This window comes from Bos indicus, chromosome 15 (assembly GCF_029378745.1).
Source record: "Bos indicus isolate NIAB-ARS_2022 breed Sahiwal x Tharparkar chromosome 15, NIAB-ARS_B.indTharparkar_mat_pri_1.0, whole genome shotgun sequence".
In the NCBI taxonomy this organism is placed as follows: domain Eukaryota; kingdom Metazoa; phylum Chordata; class Mammalia; order Artiodactyla; family Bovidae; genus Bos; species Bos indicus.
The window spans coordinates 51,918,601-51,940,082 of NC_091774.1; the positions used below are offsets into that span (position 1 = coordinate 51,918,601).

A 21,482-nucleotide genomic window follows, 5' to 3' on the forward strand; every position below is an offset into this window, starting at 1 on the left:
CTGTACTATGTTGTTGTTGTTTAGTCTCTATGTCATGTCCAACTCTTTTGTGACCCTATGGACTGTAGCCCACCAGGCTCCTCTGTCCATGGTATTTCCCAGACGAGAAAGAAAACTGGAGTGGGTTGCCATTTCCTTCTCCAGGGGATCTTCCCAACCCAGGGATCAAACCTGAGTCTCCTTCACTGGCAGGTGGATTCTTTACCACTGAGCCACCAGGGAATCCCCATCTGATAGCATATATCAGTACTTCATCCCTTTTTTAAAAAAAACTTTATTAAGATTTTAGTTTTTTTAGAGCAGTTTTGGATTCACAGCAAAACTGAGTGGAAAGCACAGAGATTTCCCACAAACCCCTTGCCCCAGCACATGCATAGTTTCCCCCAGTAGCGTTTTGTTGCGTTTGATGAACCTACACTGATACATCTTCATTAGTCAAAGTGCATAGTTTACTTTACATGTGATGATGCTTAGTGTTGTCAGTTCTATGGGTTTAGACAAATGTATAAAGACAGGTATCCATCATTATGGTATAGAGAGTGTTTACCATACAGAGAGTATAGAGAGTCTTTTCACTGCCCTAAAAATTCTGCTTTCTGTTGAGTCTTCTCCCATAGTCTCCTGAAACTCCTGCCAACTACTGAACTTCCTACTATCTTCATAGTTTTGCCTTTTTCAGAACGTCATATACTTGGAATCATATAGGATGTAGCTCTTTCAAACTGGCGTCTTTGACTTATTAACATGCATTTAAGGTTCCTCCATGTCTTTTCATAGCTTACTAGCTCATTTCTTCTTAGCAATGAATACTAAATATTCCATTGTTTGGCTTTACCAGTTTTTTATCCACTCACTCACTGAAGAACATTTTGTTTATAGGTTTGGCAGTTATGAATAGAGCTGCTATAAACATTCATGCATGAACTTTGTGTGACCATAAAAGTTGCTACTTCTCTAGGCATTGGATTCCTGGGTCATATGGCTAAGCATATGCATAACATTCCAAAAAACTGCCAGACCATTTTCCAGTGTGGCTGCGCCATTTTTGCATTCTCACAACCCATATATGAAGGTTGCAGTAGCTTCACAACCTCTCCAGCAATTGGCATGGTTAATATTATTTTAGCCATTCTAATAAATATGGAGTATCTCACTGATATTTTAATTTGAATGTCTCTAATATATAATTATGTTCACCACTTTTCATGTGTTTATTGGCAGTTCTTATCTTTTCTTCGTTTAAATGCCCAAATTCCTTTGCCCAGTTTTTTTTCTTTGTGTGTGTTCTTGTGTTGTTTTTAAATTTTTTGCTCATTTTAAAATTTGATATGGTTTATTATTGTTCAGGTTTTTTTTTTTTTTTAAATTTTTTATTCCTTTATTTCTCATGTGTTCCCCATCCTGAACCCTCTTATTGTTCAGTTTTGAGAAATTTTTATAGGTTCTGGATACAAGTCCTTTGTTGACTATGTGATTTGTAAATATTTTCTTCCAATCTCTAGCTTGTCTTTTCATTCTCTTAATAGTGTTACAACCCCTGCCTTTTAATTAGTGTATTTAGACCATTTACTTTAATGTAAATACTGGTAAGTTGACTTTAAGTTTGTGAAGTGAAAGTCGCTCAGTCGTGTCCAACTCTTTGTGACCCCATGGACCCCACAGAATTCTCTAGGCCAGAATACTGGAGTGGGTAGCCAGCCTTTCCCTTCTCCAGGGGATCTTCCCAACCCAGGGATCGAACCCAGGTCTCCTGCATTGCAGGAAGATTCTTTACCAGCAGAGCCACAAGGGAAGCCCAGAAATACTAGAGTGGGTAGCCTATCCCTTCTCCCAGGATCTTTTCCAGGAATCAAACTGGGGTCTCCTGCAGTGCAGGTAGATTCTTAACCAATTGAGCTATCAGAGAAGCTGACTTTAACACTTTATTTGTTTTCTGTTTGTTTCCTGATTTTGATTCCTCTCTTTCTCATCTCTCATTTCTTTAGTGCTGGGTCTCCCCATGCTTTCTAGTTTCTGAGACTCCAATTAAATATATATTTAACACATTCTTTCAGATTCTTTCCTGTTTCCTAAACTCATTTTCTTTTTGTCTCCCCGTGTTGTATTTTGGTAATTTCTTCATCTGTCTCTGAATTCATTAATTGCCTCTTCATCTGTGTCTAATATATTAATTTTAATAAATTAATAAAAATTAAATTAATTAAATATATATTGATTTGGAGTCTCAGAAAGAGAAACTAGAAAGAATGGGGAGAGAAATCTACCTGCTCATTCTTGATAATCCACTTGCTCTTTCATTTTTCAATCCTCATTTCTTAAATCATATTACACATACTTCTGTGTTATTTTTAAAGTCACTCAGTGGTGCCTGACTTTGTGACCTCATGGACTGTAGCCCACCAGTCTCCTCTGTCCATGAGATTTGATCCCTCGCCAGAAAATTAGATTTGACATGCCCCAACTAAGAAAGATCTTGCATGCCTCAACTAAGACTTGGGTGCAGTCAGATAAATAAGTAAATATTTTTTAAAAAAAAAGAACTCAGCAAAGATGACAGAGCTGTAGGGACAGTTGCCATCCACAGGCCCTGTCCCTTCACACCTCTAAGCCCCAGTCTCCTGCAGATTCTGACCCTGGAATCTCCAATCCCCCAAGTTGGGCCTGAACTATGCCTGAGTGCTACCTTACAGAATTTGAATAATTCAGGTCCCAGTGACCTGAGGTGTCAGTTTCAGTTGCTCTGTTCCCATGGACACAGGTGTCCCAACTCTGTAATTAAGCTAATAAAAGGAAAAGGGGGCCGGGCCTGCTGTCCTGTGCCTTGGAGGGACAGAGTCCCGGCCCCCCGTACTGCTGAGAATGCACCAGGCTCACCTAGAGTCGTGAGGGGAAGGCCTTAAGGAAGTCCAGGGAGCTGAAACAGAGGTAGGAGAAAAGGAGAGAAAGTGGAAAGAGGAAGACCAGGATCAGGGAGGCAGAGGGACGGAGAGCAAGACGTAGACGGTTTAGGGGACAGAGAACAGGCCAGAGGCCAGGAGAGGCAAAGACCAGCAGAGAAGGAGAAACAGTAGATGCCAAGGCCTAAGTACTTAAATTCCAGGGCCGGTACAAATAGAGGGTGAGGTAGCTGGAAGGGCTGCAGGGCTACCTGGAGGTTAACTGTGCCCAACAGAGATCCCAGTCTTCCTTCTGACTTCCAGGGACTGTCCACACCACGCTTGCCAGCAGGGCCTGGCACTGCCACAGGTCAAGCCAGGAGGCTCACTCCCAGAGATCTGCCCCTCCTCTGGCTGTGGCAAGGCCATGGGGCCCGGGAGCCACCACCTCAGCCTCGGCCTCTCTGTCTCCAGCCTGGGCCTTCTGCTCCTGCTCCCACTCCTTCCAGGTATGAAGCTCAATAGACCAGTCCTGGCTTCTCTGGGCATTGCTGTTCTTCCCCTCCTCCCCAAATCTCTCTCCACATGCTCTCTCTTCATTCCTGTGCTGGGAAAAAGCTCCATTTGGCGAATTTGGAAGAGTGGGAGCTGAAGAGGGCAAGATGGGGCTTGCCTAGCTGGGGTGGGAGCAGTTGGGGGCGCTCCCAGGGATAGGGCGGGAAAAGCCAGGTGGACCAGATCATGAAGGGTGAGTTGGAGCTTTATCTAACAGGCCTGGGGAGCCATGGCTCAGACAGTAAACAATCTGCCCGAAATGCAGGAGACCCAGGTACCATTCCTGGGTTGGGAAGATAGATGCCCTGGAGAAGGGAATGGCAACCCACTCCAGTATTCTTGCCTGGAGAATCCCATGGACAGAGGAGCCTGGCAGGCTAAAAAGTTCACAGGGTCACAAAGAGTTGGACACAGCTGAGCAACTAACACTTCCACTTTCTTTCAAGCAGCTACTGATCTAGCTGAATGTGTCTCTTTAAAAGCGTGATATCTCAGGAGCTTCCCTGGTGGTCCAGTGGTTAAGATAGCGCTTCCAATGCAGGGGCCATGGGTTGGATCCCTGGTCGGGAACTAACATCCCCCATGCTATGTGGCACCTGGGACTCTTGTGGTCTAATCCAGCATCTGTGGTGGGGCAGGCAGAATCCAGGTACTTAGGAAGGGGCAGGTGGAGCAGAAACCCATCCGCCTTGCTTCAGAAGACAGTAACTATTCACACTACAGCCTCATTGCATCTGTCCCGGAGGCAGGCAGGGAAGAACTAGAGACAGAACAGGGAGTTAGACAGCTGTGAGACAGCGAAGGCACTGACAGGGCCTCAGTCTTGTGGAGAGTAGAGGGTGTGAGCCGAGGCCCCTGCTCCGGGGCCTCCGTGGACACCCCTTCTTACTGGTCCTCTAGAGTGCTTGGGAGCCGAGGGCAGGCTGGCACACAAGCTGTTCCGAGACCTCTTTGCCAACTACACAAGTGCCCTGAGACCTGTGGCAGACACAGACCAGGCCCTGAATGTAACCCTGGAGGTGACACTGTCCCAGATCATCGATATGGTGCGTTGCTGTACAACCACAGAGTGTGCTGGAATGGTTGGAGGAGGAAGGAATGGGAAAGGAATGGGGGACGAGGAACTTCCCTAGCGGTTCCGTGGTTAAAACTCCAAGCTTCCACTGCAGCAGAACATGGATTCTGTCTCTGGTCAGAAAACTAACATCCCGCATGCTGCGTGGTGAGGTTGAAAAAAAAAAAAAAAAAAAGGAATGGGGAATGGGAGACTAGGATTACTCTCCAAACAATTCTTTCCTAGAAACATTAATATAACAGCTACCACGTGTTGGCTATTAACCACTGGGTATCCACAATGTGCCCAATACTTGCACATTCGAGTTCCTGACTAGCAGAGATTACCACCCATGTCACTGCAGAGGAAACTCAGGCCCAAGGGAGAAGGGCCTGTCAAGGTCACACAGCAAGACTGTGTGGGGACCGGACTGTGTGGGCAAGTCAGGTCTGGGGGTGCTGACCAGAGCTCTGCAGTTGAGTGTGCACACACAGGGCAGGGCATGCACAGACGTGTGTCCACATCTATGCCTGCTCTCTGCCCCCAATTAGGATGAGCGGAATCAGGTGCTGACCCTGTACCTGTGGATCCGACAGGAGTGGACAGACGCCTACCTACGATGGGACCCTGACACCTATGGTGGTCTGGATGCCATCCGCATCCCCAGCAGTCTCGTGTGGAGGCCGGACATCGTACTCTATAACAAGTACTGCCTGCCTGGGTCCCTCCCCTCCACCCAAGAGATGCCCTTGGCTCTGGGGATGCACTTATCTCCCCATCCCCCACACCAAACCTGACTCTAGGGTGCCCAGTAAGCTTTGCCCTGGGAGCCTTCTAAATGGCCAGGAACGTGTCGGCAGTGGTGGCTGTGTGGTGCAGGAGGACTTCCTGACACCACAGCTCATGGCAACGACCTACTGGGGGGACCTCACAGTCCCTTGATAGCACCCCCAAGCCAACCCAGGCTGAATGTCTCCCAGGAACCCTCTGTGTGGTTCAGGACTAGTTCTATATCCCTCGCAGCCAGGGTTCTGGGGCACAGGTACCTCTTTATGTCACATTTCACCCTTCTGGGCTTGAGTCCGTACATTTTCCCCAGGGCCGCTCCAGGCACCTTGCAGATGGCACCCAAGAAAAGTTACCGTGCATCCCGCGTCCCCTTTAGGACTAGACCTGTCTCCTTCTGGGCCCTGCAGGCCCTGGCCCCATTAGGCCTCCAAAGACACAGAGGGCCCTCTGAGTCCCCCAGAGGGTTGGAGTCGCACCCCCTCCAAGGGTCAGCCCCGACATCCAACGCTGCGGCGCCTCAGGGAGCCCCCACCCCCAACCCCTGCCCGCAGGGCGGACGCGCAGGCCCCGGCCTCGGCCAGCACCAACGTGGTCCTGCGGCACGACGGCGCCGTGCGCTGGGACGCGCCGGCCATCACGCGCAGCTCCTGCCGCGTGGACGTGTCGGCCTTCCCGTTCGACGCGCAGCGCTGCGGCCTGACCTTCGGCTCGTGGACACACGGTGGGCACCAGCTGGACGTTCGGCCGCGCGGCGCCGCCGCCAGCCTGGCGGACTTCGTGGAGAACGTGGAGTGGCGCGTGCTGGGCATGCCAGCCCGGAGGCGCGTGCTCACCTACGGCTGCTGCTCCGAGCCCTACCCGGACGTGACCTTCACTCTGCTGCTGCGCCGCCGCGCCGCCGCCTACGTGTGCAACCTGCTGCTGCCCTGCGTGCTCATCTCGCTGCTGGCGCCGCTCGCCTTCCACCTGCCCGCGGACTCGGGCGAGAAGGTGTCGCTGGGCGTCACTGTGCTGCTGGCGCTCACCGTCTTCCAGCTGATCCTGGCCGAGAGCATGCCACCGGCAGAGAGCGTGCCGCTCATCGGTGGGCTCCGAGGGCCCCAGGGTGGCCAGAGAGGGGCTAGCGGGGAGGTTGCCCCCCACCCCGGGGGCTGGCGCATGTGGCCCTCTGCAGGTGCAGGGGCCATAGCCGGACTGGCCTGGGTCAACTGAGGCACCCCGCTGAGCATCTTGGGGCCCGGCCTTGTTCTGAAATGGAGGGGGAAGAGATAGGCCCCTTCCTGGGAAAACAGCCCTCCCCACACTTGTAGGGGTGGAGGAAGGAGTTGGTCTCTTTTGGTTTTTTAATTTTATTTATTTATGTCTGTGCTGGGTCTTCACTGGCGCATGAGGGCTTTCTCTAGTTGTGGACAGTGGGGGCCGCTCTCTGTGAGCACGAAGATTTCAGTAGTGGTGCACGGGCTTAGCTGCTCGGCAGCCTGTGGAATCTTCCTGGACCAGGGATGGAACCCCCCTGTCCTCTGCACTGGCGGGTGGATTCTTACCCACTTGTGCCACCTGGGAAGTCCAGGAGTTGGTCTTTACTCAAGGACTTATTGGAGGATGATCGACATTTACCAGTATTAGAATAATAGGTGAAACCTTTTAAGTACTCACTGCATGCCAGACATTCTCTGGAACACTTCAGTTGAGTTCAGTTTAGTTGCTCAGTCGTGTCCGACTCTTTGTGACCCCATGAATTGCAGCATGCCAGGCCTCCCTGTCCATCACCATCTCCCGGAGTTCACTCAAACACGTCCATTGAGTCGGTGATGCCATCCAGCCATCTTATCCTCTGTCGTCCCCTTTTCCTCCTGCCCCTAATCCCTCCCAGCATCAGTCTTTTCCAATGAGTCAACTCTGCATGAGGTGGCCAAAGTACTGGAGTTTCAGCTTTACATCATTCCTCCCAAAGAACACCCATTTATTAACTCAGGGGAGCAGCACCACAGACCTGTGTGCATGCGTGCTAAGTCGCTTCAGTCGTGTCCGACTCTGTGTGACTGTAGCCTGCCGGACTCCTCTCTCCATGGGATTCTCCAGGCAAGAATACTGGAGTGGGTTGCCATGCCATCCTCCTGGAAATCTTCCCAACCTAGGATCGAACTGGAGTCTCTTATGTCTCCAGCATTGGCAGGGGGTTCTTTACCACTAGCGCCACCTGGGAATCCACCAGGAAGGTTCTATTGTAACTTGCCCAGGGCATGGTGGTTCTATTTAAGAGTGTGACTTTCAGGGGACTGTGGTTGAGTCCAGGGAGGGTATCAACCAGGGAGCAGGAAGCTTCTGAGAACCAGATGTGGGGATGTGGGAGGGGAGATGTTGGCCCTTACCTCCTTCCCACTTTCTTCCATTTTGCTTCGAGGGTCCTGAGAGCCTGATGGGGGATGCGCTCATTCCTCCTTGTGTTCAGGCAGCTGGGGAGCTCTGGCCCCCTGAGCTCTTGTTTTGGGCCTCAGTTCCATTTCTCTCTTTTGCAGGAAAGTACTACATGGCCACCATGACCATGGTCACCTTCTCCACGGCGCTTACCATCCTTATCATGAACCTGCATTACTGTGGTCCCAGTGCCCGCCCCGTGCCAGCCTGGGCTCGGGCCCTCCTGCTAGGACGCCTGGCACGGGGCCTGTGTGTGCGGGAACGAGGGGAGCCCTGTGGGCAGTCTAGACCACCTGAGTCATCCCCCAGTCCCCAGCCTCCTGACAGAGGCACTGGCCCCCCAGCAGGTCCCTGCCATGAGCCCCGGTGTCTGTGCCGTCAGGAAGCCCTACTGCGTCACGTGGCCACCATCGCCAACGCCTTCCACAGCCACCGGGCTGCCCAGCGCCGCCATGAGGACTGGAAGCGCCTGGCCCGGGTCATGGACCGTTTCTTCCTGGGCATCTTCTTCTCCATGGCTCTGGTCATGAGCCTTCTGGTGCTGGTGCGGGCCCTGTGAGTTCCGGGGGTCTGCTGCAGCCACAGCACCTCCAGATGGGTTTGGATCAGCCAGGCCAGGTGGTGGTCGACCCTCAGGCCACCCAGCATCTCTCCACTGGGCCTAGGAGCCTGGGACATCCTCTCTTCAGCACTACTCACTTCATGGACCAAGAATATTCATCGTCTCCTCCAGACTCTAAACTCTAAGGGAAATCAGAGCTTGCTGCACCCCTGATTCCTGCAGAGGAGGAACTCTGAGAAGGGTCAAGATCGAAGTGCAGTTTGGGAGGGACAGAACTGAACTTCCGTGCTGAGTTTAGGCACTTTCAGTGGGGAGCGTGCAGGCATGACAGCCCTGCCCCATTTCCTGTCTTCTCTTCCTTCCCCTGTGGCTGCTGTTAGAGAGACTCTGTCTAGCCTGACCCTGTCTAGGGGCTCAGAGAAGGTGACTGGGGATTCAGGGTTCCTGGTCCACTTTCCACAGCAGGAGGCCACATAAGGACTTGGCCCCAAAGCTCCAACTCATAATAAAGTAATGTGTGCCTCGAATCTCCTCTGTGTCCTGTCTTACTCTTAGGCTCTTGGTGGTGCCAGTTGGGAATCCAGCCTCTTAGGGACCTGAGGACCCATGAATCAGAGTGGAAATTACATCTTTGCTGATAAGAAAATGATTAGCATTTGACTGAGATCCCTAAAGGTCTCTCTGCTGTTTCCCTGCTCTCTCCTCTCTGGATTTAGGTCCAATCCTTCTGCGTTCTCACTGTGTGAGCATCACACAGTGACGTCCAGAGAGCTTGACGGTGCCCAAGGTAGGGGCAGGACAGGGACCAGCCACTCACAAGGTGTTTGTTCCTTTCTGACTTCCACGTGTGTTCTGGTACCACCTGCGTACCTTGGACGCAGTCCCTGCCCTCAGATGGGAGACCAGAGGCAGGGCCCCTAACCTAGCAAGGAGGAGAGGTCAGAGAAGGCTTCCTGGAAGAGCGAAGAGGAGCTGTCCAGGTGCACATGGGAGGCATTTGAGTAACAGCAGTGAATACCACAGCCAAGTACTTTCTCCCCAATCACCAGGCCTCCGAACTACTATAATCTATCTCCAGGTGAGTGATTACCTGTCCTGCAGTCCCCCCACCTCTCTTCAGTGTCTGACTCCTAGACCCCTGGGAGAGGCTTAGTCCCCACATTTTCTCCTTCCTGCTCTCAGGCCTGGCAGCTGCCAGAGAAGGTCCCAGAGTTTCCTGCAGATGGAGTTACCCCAGATGGTGGCCACACTCAGAGCACACATGTGGCTGACATCCTCATGTTGGGCAGAGGCTACAGGCAGAGCCATTCAGCAGCTGACGGATTAGAGGAAGCCTGGACTCTCTGGAAAGACTTCGCCAACAAGGAACCAGAGCAGCAGTAGAAGGGACCAGACTGCAGAAAGGGGGCTCTGACCCACGGCTGCAGGGAAAACAGAGGCAGAGAGATTCAGGGACAAAGTGAGGAAGAATTTAGGGAGAAAGGTAGACAGAGATGAAGAGACAAGGAGAGTCCCACTTCCCTTTCCAGAGGTCATTAAGTTTATGCCCCAGCCTCCTGTTGACACCACTGAAGCACTGCAGGGTGAGATGAAGTGGGGTAGAGATCTGAGTGAACTCTGGTGAAGCTGATCTTTGCTCCTCTGCCCAGACTCTGGTGGGAGAGGCACTGGTGGAGGAGAGTCGGGGCTGGGGAGGGGGAATCCTAAACTTTCCCAGTGCCTGAAATGACGTTATCAGAACTCAAGCCGGGTTGGAAGCAGGAGACTTGGCTGGTCTTGACTCTGCCACAGATGACTCTGTCATCTGGAGCAAGTCACTTCTGTCTCTGGGCCTCACTTTGTTATGTAATGAGGGCAGTATTTCCTGTCCCACCTCCTTCCAGTTGATTATTGCGCAGTAAGAATAACGTGAGGTGGGGGCCCCCCTGGTGTGGTGGTTCAGAGTTGGGCTCCAGGGCCAGGCTGTCTGGGCCCCATCCCTTGCTAGGTCTGTGTGTGGGGCCGGTTGCTTCACCTCTCTGTGTCTGTCTCATCCGTGGAACAGGGGTGATGACAGTATCTGCACCATCGGGTCACGGTGAGGACTCATGTGCCCGGAACCCTGAGTGGTATTGTGCCATGGAGAAGGGTGGGAGCAAAGTGGAGGCTGAGGCTCCTTCCTGCCCACTGTTCTAAAAGCCTTGAGGGAGGAGGCAAGACCCCAGGGTGAGGAGCAGCTGTGATTTCTTCCCTGAGAATGGCCTGTTCCCAGCTGGAGAGGTGATGCTTCAGGCAAACCCTGGGCCAGCAAGTGTTCAAGAGAAGAGAAGACTCATGGCCACAGAGAATCTGGGGACCATCTAGTCCAATATGCTTATGCTACAGATAGGGAAACTGAGGTTCAGAGAGGAAAAATTGGTCACAGAGTTGGGGCAGAGCCTGGGTTAAAGCCCAGGTCTCCAGCACCCATGACCTGACCTTGACCTTGGGAGGTGGTCTGAGGGAGTTCTGAGCACAGTTATAGACAGAGGGCTCCCCCACGGAAGGAGGAGAAGGCCTGGGGAGAGCTTTGTGGAGTGGCCCTTCCCACTGTCACCTCAGTGCAGCCTGGAGCTCCCTGGGGTCTGATCAGTGACCTCCTGTGAAGGAGGGGCCTGCCCCAGGCCCGGGTGGAGGGGAGCAGGTGTGTCAGCTCGCCACGTATACACCCCACGTATCCCACATATACACCCTGTGGGAAAGGTTAGCAACCCCCACAGGTGTCTGCTTAAGAAAGTCTAATTTTTATTTTAATAAAAGACGGTTGTTTTTCATTTAAGGGGGATGTTCACCCAGGAAAGGGGCCCAGACCCAGAGCAGTCAGCTCATCTCCGAACAGAGTCCTGCCGATGCCTGCAGCCCTTACCTGAGTTACCCAGACGGCAGCGCTCAGACTTGCATTGCTTGTCTGCAGGAAAGAAACAGCAAAGAATCAAAGGCTCAATAGATCTCAGGACAGAAAGGGACCCCAGAGTACCTCCCTGACTAGCTCTCAGAGAAACTGATGCCTTTTCCCCTAATTCTGCTTCCTTACAGTGGGACCACCCTTGCCTGGGTTTGACTAGACCCACGAGCAGCAGGGCCAGGAAGGCCCCAGCCCTCAAAGCCAGGGTGATCTGGGCTCTCCTTCTCCTCCCTTGGCCTGTAACTTTACCTCTATGCCGCACCCACCGCTCCTTCTCCCCTGTCTTGTCCCAGCCAAGGAGGGGCTAGTTTATGTTCTTTGCCAGTCTTGGTCACCTTCCATCAAACATGCATGCTCATGATGCTGTCCACAGTGGGATCTGAAGCCACAGTGGACCTACTCCCACTTGAGATGTGCTCGGTGGATCCAGCCAACAGCCTGCCTGGCATCCCTCAACCAGGACCAGCAGCCCACAGCCCTTCAGTGACTAAGGACCTGTGCCCATCCTCACAATTACTCCTCTGCCTGGTCCTGTGATGGTGGAGAGGAAAGCACCCGAGAACCCAAACTGCCAGAACCCAGACTGCCAGAACCCAAACTGGAACTTAGCGGGATGGCACCCAAATGCTGTCTCACCACCTCACTGTCACCTTGACCCAGTACACGCACAGCCCAGGGTTTCTGCTCAGTCAAAAAACACACTCCTCTCAGAAAACATGGTAGGGGCCCACACTCATTTCTGGCAACAGCTTCCATCTGGGAGAGAAGCCTGATCAAGGCTGTTTGGCCCTCAGATGGCCAAAAACACCTGTGCTGGTCAGAAAACCCTCTGAGCAGGCAAGTGCCCAGCTCTGGCTTAGACTGTGTACATGTCCCCTGAAAACGGGACGGGGAAGCCCAGCTTGTGCACAGCTGCTGGCTGACATGTGCCCTGCTCACCTTTGATGTACTCGCAGTTGTATGTGCTGCGCTTGCCCACGGCCCGGAGGTAGATGCGGGAGGGGCCCTGGGCTGGCCTGCTGGCGTTGATCACCTGGAAGGTCTCAAAGGGAGGGATCAGCACTTCCTCCTCCCCAGGGAAGAAGGAGTAGCCCTTGATTGGGGCCCCAAGGCAAGTCCAGATGCCAAAGAAGGTGTCTTCCCCAAAGTGCTGGGCCGCAGCATCCTGCAGGGACGCGGAGGCAAAGCCCCCCAGCCTGACAGTGGCCCCAGGCCCGGCCGGCCGGAAGCGCAGGCCCTGCACCCCTCGGAACACCTGGTGGCACTGGGGTGGACGCTGGCCGCTGCTCAGCAGCTGCAGGGCTTCGGTCAGCAGGAAGTGGAGTGTCTTGAAGGAGAAGTGCTGGAGGTAGTGAGCCCGGGAGCGACCCGCCTCACGCACGGCCGCATTGAATTCTTTGTGCAAGGGGCTGTTGGCCGTGTAAGCCAAGAGGGCCACCCCGTGCTCTTCTCGGAAGCCCAGGGGGGCGAGCAGACGGGTAGGGCTGACGCCCCACTCGGGCCCCCAGGCCTGGCGCTCCCGCCACTGGCTGCTTGCCTGCGCCCAGCCATCAGCGTACACTTTGTTGGCCTGGAACTCTGTCCGGTTGAGTTCCGGGAGAGCAGCCGCCATGGCTGCAGCACAGCCAGCATACTGGTCATCAAAGGAGGCCAGGGCCATGTCTAGGGGCATTTCTCGAGAGAGGAGGTCTCGTCGTATGACGGGGTGGCTCTGGGCCTGCGAGAGGGGGAGCAGCAAGGATTGAGAGGTTAGGCCCCAGGAGAACAGGAGCCCTGTTATCCAGCTCCCCCCTCCACTAAGCTGAGTGGCTGAGTGAGATGAAGGGCCCCAAACACACTTGGAGGGGAAGTGAAGTGAAAGTCTCTCAGTCGTGTCCAGCTCTTTGCGACCCCATGGAGTATACAGTCCATGGACTTCTCCAGGCCACAATCCTGGAGGGGGTAGCCTTTCCCTTCTCCAGGAGATCTTTCGAACCCAGGTCTCCCACATTGTAGGCAGATTGTTTACCAGCTGAGCCACAAGGGAAGCCCTGGAGGGGAAGGGGATTGGGAACTACCAGCAATGGATGCCCTGAGACTGGGCTCCAGGGCTATCCTCTCAGACTGAGCCATCCCCAAAGGAAGCACCCGGCAGAGTTCAGAAGCCAGCACCTGGGGGATGGGGACAGCAGAGGATGACCGTACCTGAAGTGCTTCCATGAGGCCCATGGACACAAGCAACAGAGACATCACGGCAGGGCTCTGCATGCTGGAGATGACCCTGCTCAAATCAGTCTCTGGGCCTCAGTTTCCTCACCTGGAAAAAGAGAATCTGCACAGTTCAATAAGGACAAATTGGAACTTCCTGGTGGTCCAGTGGCTAAGACTCCACTCTCCCAATGTAGGGGGCCCTGGTTTGATCCCTGGTCAGGGAACTAGATCCCACCTCTGCAACTGAGAGTTCACGTGCTGCAACTAAAAAGATTCCACGTGCCACAGTGAAGGTGGAGGACCCTGTGTGCCACAAGTAAGACCAGCGTGGCCTAAATACATAAACAAACAAACAAAAAACATGAATTGATACCTGGTCTGGGTCACTTACACTGCTTGGCACAGGGTCACAGCATAGAAATGGAGGCTCAGAAGAGAGAGAGAGCCCTTCTTGCTGGAAGGAACATGGGAAACTTCCTGGAGGAGGAACATGTGACTAGGGTCTTACGGGATAAAGAGGAGAATAAGGCTTCAGTCAATGGAGGTGGGAGAGAAAAGACTGGAGTCTGGAGAGAGAAAAATGTTAGGGGCAGCAGGAATGGGAACAGGAAAGGTACTGGAGGTAGGAACTCTCACGATGTAAAGAGTGAAAGACACTTTTTCTAGTGCAGCAGGTGCAGGGTGGGAATGTTGGAAAGCTTGGGGTCAGTCCTGAAGGAGCTTGACTTCCAAAGTGAGAGGTCCGGGCTTCCCCTCGTGGGGACCTGAGGCTGAAACAGGGCAGATCCAGGAGTGGTCAGCTGGTGAGGCCACAGCAGGACCCCAGGGACAGGCTCAGAGCAGGGCTCCAGGAAGGGGTTCCAGCTTTGGGTCAAGATTGGAACAGTTTCCAGGTTGGTGGTGCTTCTTTATTTCTGTTTATTACCAAGTAACGCATGCTCATTGTATATGAATGAATCACAATGCCCAAGGCCCCCATTTCTTCTTCTCCCTCCATGTCCCCTTTGCACTATTACCCAGGCCTGCTGTTTTCCTGGTAATGGGACCCTTCACGACCTTTTTTGATGTACATACAAATAATATAATATTTAAGTATATATACACACATAGTTTTCTGTGTGCAGCCTATTTTTGGTTTTCTTACTGTCACTTTTTTCAAAAAGAAAAAGGAAACATGCTTACACATACACGTTCTGCAACATTTTCCCAGGAAATAATGTACCATACACTTCCTTCCATGTCATACATGCGTATCTACCTTGTTCGTTATAATGGCAGCATGGAATTTCATAGTAGAGTTAGTCCACAATTTATTTAACCATTTCCTTATTGACGGGCACTTAGTGTTTTTTCCTCAGTCTTTGATATTGCAAGTGATACCGCAGTGCTCAGTTGTGTATATAAATCCTTATCTACTTGTCTGCATGTTTTTAAAGGAAAAATATCAAGGTGATATTTAAAGGATCTGAATAGTGTTCCTTTAGATAGCCACTGCCAAGTTGCCATCCAAAATGTCCCTCTTCACCTCCCACCAACAGTGGACAAAAGTGCCCTTTTCTCCAAGTCTTTGCCAACACTGGCCATTATGAATCCCTTAATTTCCATTTAACTGGTGGGCACAAGTGGTGTCTAATTTCTAGTTTACCTCTTGGCTCACTAGCAGAGTGAATCATAATGTTATTTTGGGGGGGAGGGGTACACCTGAGGTGTAGCCTGGCATGCTGCAGTCCTTGGGGTCGCACAAACACACAGGCTGTGAAATGTGGCAAAAAAAAGTAAATAACATTATGATTCATCCTGCTAGTGAGCCGAGAGGTAAATTCCCCAACTTGGGATGGAATCCCGGGCCCTCAGCAGTGAAACTGCAGAGTCCTAAGCACTGCCAGGGAACCCCCATAGCTTTATTTTTTAATATTATTGTTTTAAGTTTCAAAAAGTAGTACATTTTCATTTTTCATAATTTATAGTCCACAAGGCATGCAGTGAAATGTCCTTCTCTCTGATTCCTCAACCCCATCCCCTCTCCCCAGAGGTACCAGTGTTCCCATTTCCTGTCATCCTGGCAGAGATACTCTAGGTGCATATCAGCAGATTCTTAGGTATTTCTGTTTTCCCTCTTTTATCCAAACCATAATATAGTTAGTGGTTTTTTATCTGTGGAGATGTGATGAAAACTGAAAGTTCTCAGAAGATGGATCTGTGTGCCTTCACACAGACCTTACACAACTCTCAGGGTGGATGTATACCCTCCCTAGTCTTGCTTAGGTTAAGCATCCCTGCTCCCTAATCCCCTCTTGGTGGGACCTAAGTTTTGATAGATCAATGACCCTAGGACATGGAAATGTTCTGTGAGTATAATTTTATGTTTCCCAATCTAAGATCTTATCACTGCCAATTCACAGTTTAAATTGAGGTGTGAGCCTCTCTGGGCAAGGGAGTTAACAGCAGGTTTTTATCAAATTTAACATGTTCCAAACTGAACTCCTTATCTTCCCTCCCTCAAAACCTGCTTATTCATTCATTCAACAAAATAATAATTTAATTAATTAGTTTGTATTTGGCTGTGCTGGGTCTTCGTTGCTACACGGGCTTTTCTCTCCTCGTGGCGAGCAGGGGTTACTCTCTAGTTACGGTTTTCAGGCTTCTCACGGCAGCGTCTTTTCTTGTTGTGGAGCACTGGCTCTAGGGCACTAGGGCTGCAGTAGTTGCCGTACCCAGCCTCCAGAGCACAGGTTCAGTAGTTGTGGTGCACGGGCTTAGTTGCCTTGTGCACCATATGATCAGGGATCCGGGATCTTCCCAGATCAGGGATCAAACCCATGTCTTCTGCATTGGCAGGTGGATCCTTTACCACTGAGTCACCAAGGAAGCCTCTCAACAGAAAATTCTTGAGCATCCTGTAATGTGCCAGGAGCTGAGGATAAAACTGTGATCATGAAACAAAAACAAAACCCATATCCCTGCTTCTTTAAACTCTTTTAAGATGGAGACAGAACTGGAATGGGGAATTTCAAGTAGCATGTGATGTATGTTACAAGAAGCCAAAGAGCCTGATGAAGACACATTTGCACCAGAAGTGGGTTTAAATGATGAGCTGTCTAGAGGAGAAACGGAGTAGATAGAATTGAAAATGGCATCACAATGGGGACTAAAGCATGAAATACTGCTCCCTAGTTCCAGGATAGAATGTGAATGGGCAGAGTATATAGCAGCAAAAAGCTACTTGAACTCTTGTGGTCTTTTGGAATCCCCCAAAGAAACCTGAACTTCTATAATAGAGCCTCTTCTTATGGAAAATCCAGTCCATGGGTTTACTGGGGACTTTCCTAACTCTGTACCCTCATGAGGGGAACATTAGACCCCCAAACCGGTACTCTAATGCCCTGGTCATTGCGATTGGTTAACGTTTGGACACATAACCTAAGTGAGAAACTCAGAGTCCTTCCTGGGATTTGATATTCTTAATAATAGATGGATGCAGTATAAAAGAGTATACCTGCCACTGCTGATTCATAGTATTGCCTCAGCTCACCTTCAGGTTGAAACACAGGAGCAATGAATAATTCTCAAGCATCTGACAGCTTCTCACCCCTACTACTACTACTACTACTACTAAGTCACTTCAGTCGTGTCCAACTCTGTGCCACCCCATAGACGGCAGCCCACCAGGCTCCCCCGTCCCTGGGATTCTCCAGGCAAGAACACTGGAGTGGGTTTCCATTTCCTTCTCCAATGCATGAGAGTGAGAAGTGAAAGTGAAGTCGCTCCGTTGTGTCCGACTCTTAGCGACCCCATGGACCTAGTGCTCCATATATTCCTGTGTCCAAGCCTTTCTGCATCACCTGGGGAACTTGCTCAGGGAAGCCCCAAAGTGCAGGAGATTTAATGTTCCCAGAACAACTCTCACCCAGTGAGGGTGGAACGTCAGATTCCCTGGTCCACAGAGGGTCCCCAGAGAGACATAGTTGACCGCAGTGGTCACACACTTTTTGCAGGGGCATTTGTCTCTCTTCTCTGTCTCACTTTGCCACTCCTTTATTTGTACTTCCTGAGACCGCCTTACAAATAAGATCACTACACCCAAGTCCTTGCCTCTAGGTCTGCTTTGGAGGGAACCCAAACCAGAGAGAAGGCCTTCTTTTTGGGTCAGAGACCATCAGAACATAGCCCAGAACTGTTCCTCTAGCCTGGACCCCAGAGGAGCAGATGTGGGCTCAGCCCACAACAAAGAGGCGCCCAGCTGAGGCAGGCTGGCAGCCTGAGGCAGAGCTGCCCATCCAAGCTCACTTTAGCCCATCTACATTCAACCTGAAGACCCAGGAGCATGAGAATAAATGTTTGCATGCCACTGAGATTTTGTGGCCCACAGAAAAATGGTCATGCAGCAAAAACATGAAGCCAACTGTATATCTCACTGCCTCTCCATTGCCCTGTCTCTATCCTGCAGAAACACAGAAATAAAAGATTTTCAGAGGCTTAGAATAGGGAAGGAGAATTATGAAGTCAGACTGAGGACACTGAATCATGTGGCCTAAGGTATTGGTAGTGAGAGTGGACCCTACCTCTCTATGTAGAATTTACTGGACATGGTATCTGATGAGATTTAGGAGATGAGATGGGGAAATCAAGGCTCACACTCAGGTTCCCATGCTGTAAGTTGGAAATACAGAGGAAAGCAGACTACACTTTGAAATCTTATCTTGCTCATCTCAACATATAGTAGATGATCAATTAAAAAATGTACTGAATAAATGATCACATAGTTCAGTTTGTCCTGTGTGAACATAAGACAGTTCAGTTTGTCTGCAGGGGCCAATGTCTGAGAGGGAGCAGAATGGACAAAAAGAGACATTTGAGAATCACAGGTGTACTGAAGTCAGGGAGAGATGAGGTCCCTGGGGAAAGAAGAAGGGCAGGCTGAGGAGCAAAGAGAGTGGCTTGAAGCCAAAGTGCAGGCAGAGTGAGGCACTTCCTTGGGTTTCCAGAGACTCTTCACTTCTGGCCTTTGGGTACCGAGAAATACCCCGGGATCCTTGTGATGAATTTCTCTTTGGGTTTCATCCAGCTCAAGGTAGTTCCTCTGAATTTTCCATCAGAAAAGTGTCATGTAATCTGCCATCCTTGTTATTCATTCAGTCACCCAAGACGATTACTTGGCTTTCCATTCACTCTTCGAACACTAGATTGGTTACCAAGGAGTGCTGTGCAGAGTATGAGTTAATCTTCGATGGTCCTTCCCTTTCCCCATCACCACCTCCCCCACCAAGGCTCCGGTCAGCTCCTGCCTCCTCCCTGGTCTCCTGCCTCCACTGTCGCCCCTGCAACTCCACACTCCCCTGGAGCAGGGAGAACAATGAGTCTGAAGCACAGCTGATGATGTTCCTCACCTGCTTCAGAACCCTTTGTGCCAAACCTGCTGGGAGAAATATCTCAAAATACAGACATGAAAGAAAAAAGAAGGCAATATAAAACAAAACTTCTCTCTTACCCTCAGGACAGAGTGCTGGCATTTGAAGCCTTCTGTGACCTGACCCTCCCCAGCCTCTTCAGCCTCGTGCCCTTCCACCCTTGCTTCACATGGATGGCACAGCACGAAGTCCCAAATGAGGCACTGCTGCTTCCCTCCACGTGCTGGGGCTGCCCTTCTCCTGCTACCCACTCTTCCAGGAGTAGCTCAGGGGCCACCTCCTCTAGGAAGCCCTCTGACTCCTCTGACCTCCTGAATCCCCTGCGCTTTCCTCTGTCACTGTGCTAGTCATACTGTGCTGCCTTCCGAGTCTGCCTCCCCTGCTGGCCTGTGAGTTCCTTGAGGGTAGGACTGGATATGACCCACTCTGTGTCCCCAGGGCTCAGCCCAAGGCCAGGCACACATGAGGCCTCCTGGAATGTTTGTTGAAAGTCTGAGAGGCTTTCTGGGTGTCACTAATAATGGAGACCCCTGCAGAGCAGGTGGATTGATGGCTTAGTGACCAGTTTGGAGGCAATGGTGTGGGGGCCAGAGTGGCAGGGAGGGCCTGGGAGGTCAGGAAGTGGAGGCACTGGCAACCCCTTTTCCTCTCCCAGCTGCTGCCCTTCTGTCCTTCCTGTCATCATGCTCAGGGCACCTCTCTTGTTGGTTTCCCCTCATCCAGGCCCATGATGAACATCCCCTAATGGGGATATTTTCTAGTTTACTTTAAGTTTGTTTTGTGTGAACTCCCTAGAAGTTTCAAAATGGTTTTTGGGCCAAAAGCATTAAAGCTGTGACCTAAGCCTGTGCTCAGTTGCTCAGTCCTGTCCAACTCTTTGCAACCTCATAGACTATAGCCTGTCAGGCTTCTCTGTCCATGAAATTTTCCAGGCAAGAATACTGGAGCAGGTGGCCATTTTCTACCCCAGGGGATGTTCCCAATGCAGGGATTTAACCCACGATCCTGGGTTTCCTGCATTGGCAGAGGGATTTTTACCACCAGTACCACCTGGGAAGCCCTACTGGGACTGGGACTCCAAATCCCTCCCTAGAAGTCCCCAAGTTTCCCAATGGCCTCAGCCTCCCTAGTATCTCAGACCTCTTTGTCAAATATGCAATGGTCTGCATGTTTGTGTCTCCCCAAAATTCATAGGCTGGAATCCCAATGCCTGATGTGATGGTATTAGAAGGTGGGGCCTTTGGGAGACCATTAGTTCATAATTCATGAGCCCTCATGATTTGGGATTGCTGTTCCTATAAAAGACACCCCACAGAGCTCACTAGCTTTTTCAACTCGTGAGGGCCCAGTGGGGAAGTGCTGGCTATAACCAGGAATAGAGCTGTCATCTGACCAGGCTAGCACCCTGATCTCAGACTTTCAGCCTCCAGAACTTTTATATATATATGTATTTGTTGTTGATAAGATACCCAGTCTGTGGTATTTTTGTTATAGCAGTCTGAACAGACAAAGAGAAAAGGTTTCTTGAACCTTTTCTTAATGATTGCTATAACTCTGCCAATAACACCCCAAATTTTGCCTTTCAGAAACAGCTTTCTGTGCCCAGTGCCCAGGAGGAGTGTCGTATGCCCCTTACCTAGACTTTCTCCGGGGCTTGGAAGCTGGTGTTGGTCTCCAGTGACAGCCTCCAGGGAGGAGGAGGGCAGGTTTCTCTTTTATACCACCCCTTGTACCTTTCCCACACAGCTGCTCAGAAATGTGACACTCTCCCATCTATTTCTGGACATCTCTTCTAGGCTCAGGAATACTAGCCTCTGCCCAGGGTGTTCTGGGCAAGAGCTCTTCCCATGAAAAAAGCGAATCCCTGAACCCAGAGAGAAATCAAAGATCCAGGCTGAAACAACTGTCTCCTAATTGGGTTTGCTCCTGCATTCAGCATCCCTGGCCTCAGGGAGTATCTCCTCATTGATCCTTTCAAGTGATGGAGACTCATTTGAGGAGTAAGGAGAGATTTCTGAGTAGAGAGTGAGTCCCAGCTGCAGTGCTCTTGGTCATGTGATCTTGGAGGACTTTCCACTTCACTCTAGACCACTGTTCAATGACTAGATTTGAGTCCATCTCTTGGGGTCTTTCTTGGGGTGCCAGGTCTCAGGATAAGTGAAGCAATTCCCCAAAACCAGAGAATGGAGAGAGGAGAAAACGCTGATACCAGCAGATCTGGTCCCGTGTTGTGTCCCTGCAGGCCTAGCTATCCAGACAGTATAGTATCTTCTGTTCCAGCAATTGCCAATTCTCAGGACCCTCTAGGGGGAGAGGCAGGCAGGATATGTAGATGAGTTGCTGTTTTTTCACAGTAATGGAGAACAGCAGAGTGACTCCTGATTTTCTGATCTTGGAGTGCTTTGGGGAAGCCAGTCTAAATTAGAAGGGGATGAAGAACTTGTCTGGATTTGTTGTGTTTGCCTGAGGAGCAGTCCGGTTTCGGGACCACGTCTCTTCTTCTTCGTTTGGTCATGCTTCATGGTTTGTGGGATTTCAGTTCCCTGACCAGGGACTGAACCTGGGCCACAGCAGTGAAAGCCTGAAATCCTGACCACTGTGGCACCAGGGAACTCCTTGGGATATGCCTCTTTTCACCTCCCTCCCCATCCTCCCCTAAGCCTGGACACAGTTTATCTTCCTTTTTAATCTACAGGAAGAATTTCTG

At 51.0% G+C, this 21,482-nt stretch overlaps 2 protein-coding genes across 2 annotated transcripts; one reads left to right on the forward strand and one right to left on the reverse strand.

Annotated features, from left to right (window-relative positions):
• The first annotated feature begins 1,364 nt into the window (after positions 1–1,364).
• On the forward strand, positions 1,365–8,781 carry CHRNA10 (cholinergic receptor nicotinic alpha 10 subunit). Its single transcript, XM_019974351.2, has 5 exons — positions 1,365–3,385; positions 4,332–4,477; positions 5,037–5,191; positions 5,826–6,358; positions 7,794–8,781. Exons 1-5 carry the CDS (start codon positions 3,304–3,306, stop codon positions 8,249–8,251), a joined length of 1,374 nt encoding a protein of 457 aa, XP_019829910.2. The 5' UTR covers positions 1,365–3,303; the 3' UTR covers positions 8,252–8,781.
• On the reverse strand, positions 6,608–20,464 carry ART1 (ADP-ribosyltransferase 1). Its single transcript, XM_019974501.2, has 5 exons — positions 20,412–20,464; positions 13,362–13,473; positions 12,117–12,894; positions 11,139–11,180; positions 6,608–9,675 (listed from the first exon to the last, which is right to left on the reverse strand). Exons 2-5 carry the CDS (start codon positions 13,422–13,424, stop codon positions 9,578–9,580), a joined length of 981 nt encoding a protein of 326 aa, XP_019830060.2. The 5' UTR covers positions 13,425–13,473; positions 20,412–20,464; the 3' UTR covers positions 6,608–9,577.
• Positions 20,465–21,482: the final 1,018 nt, after the last annotated feature.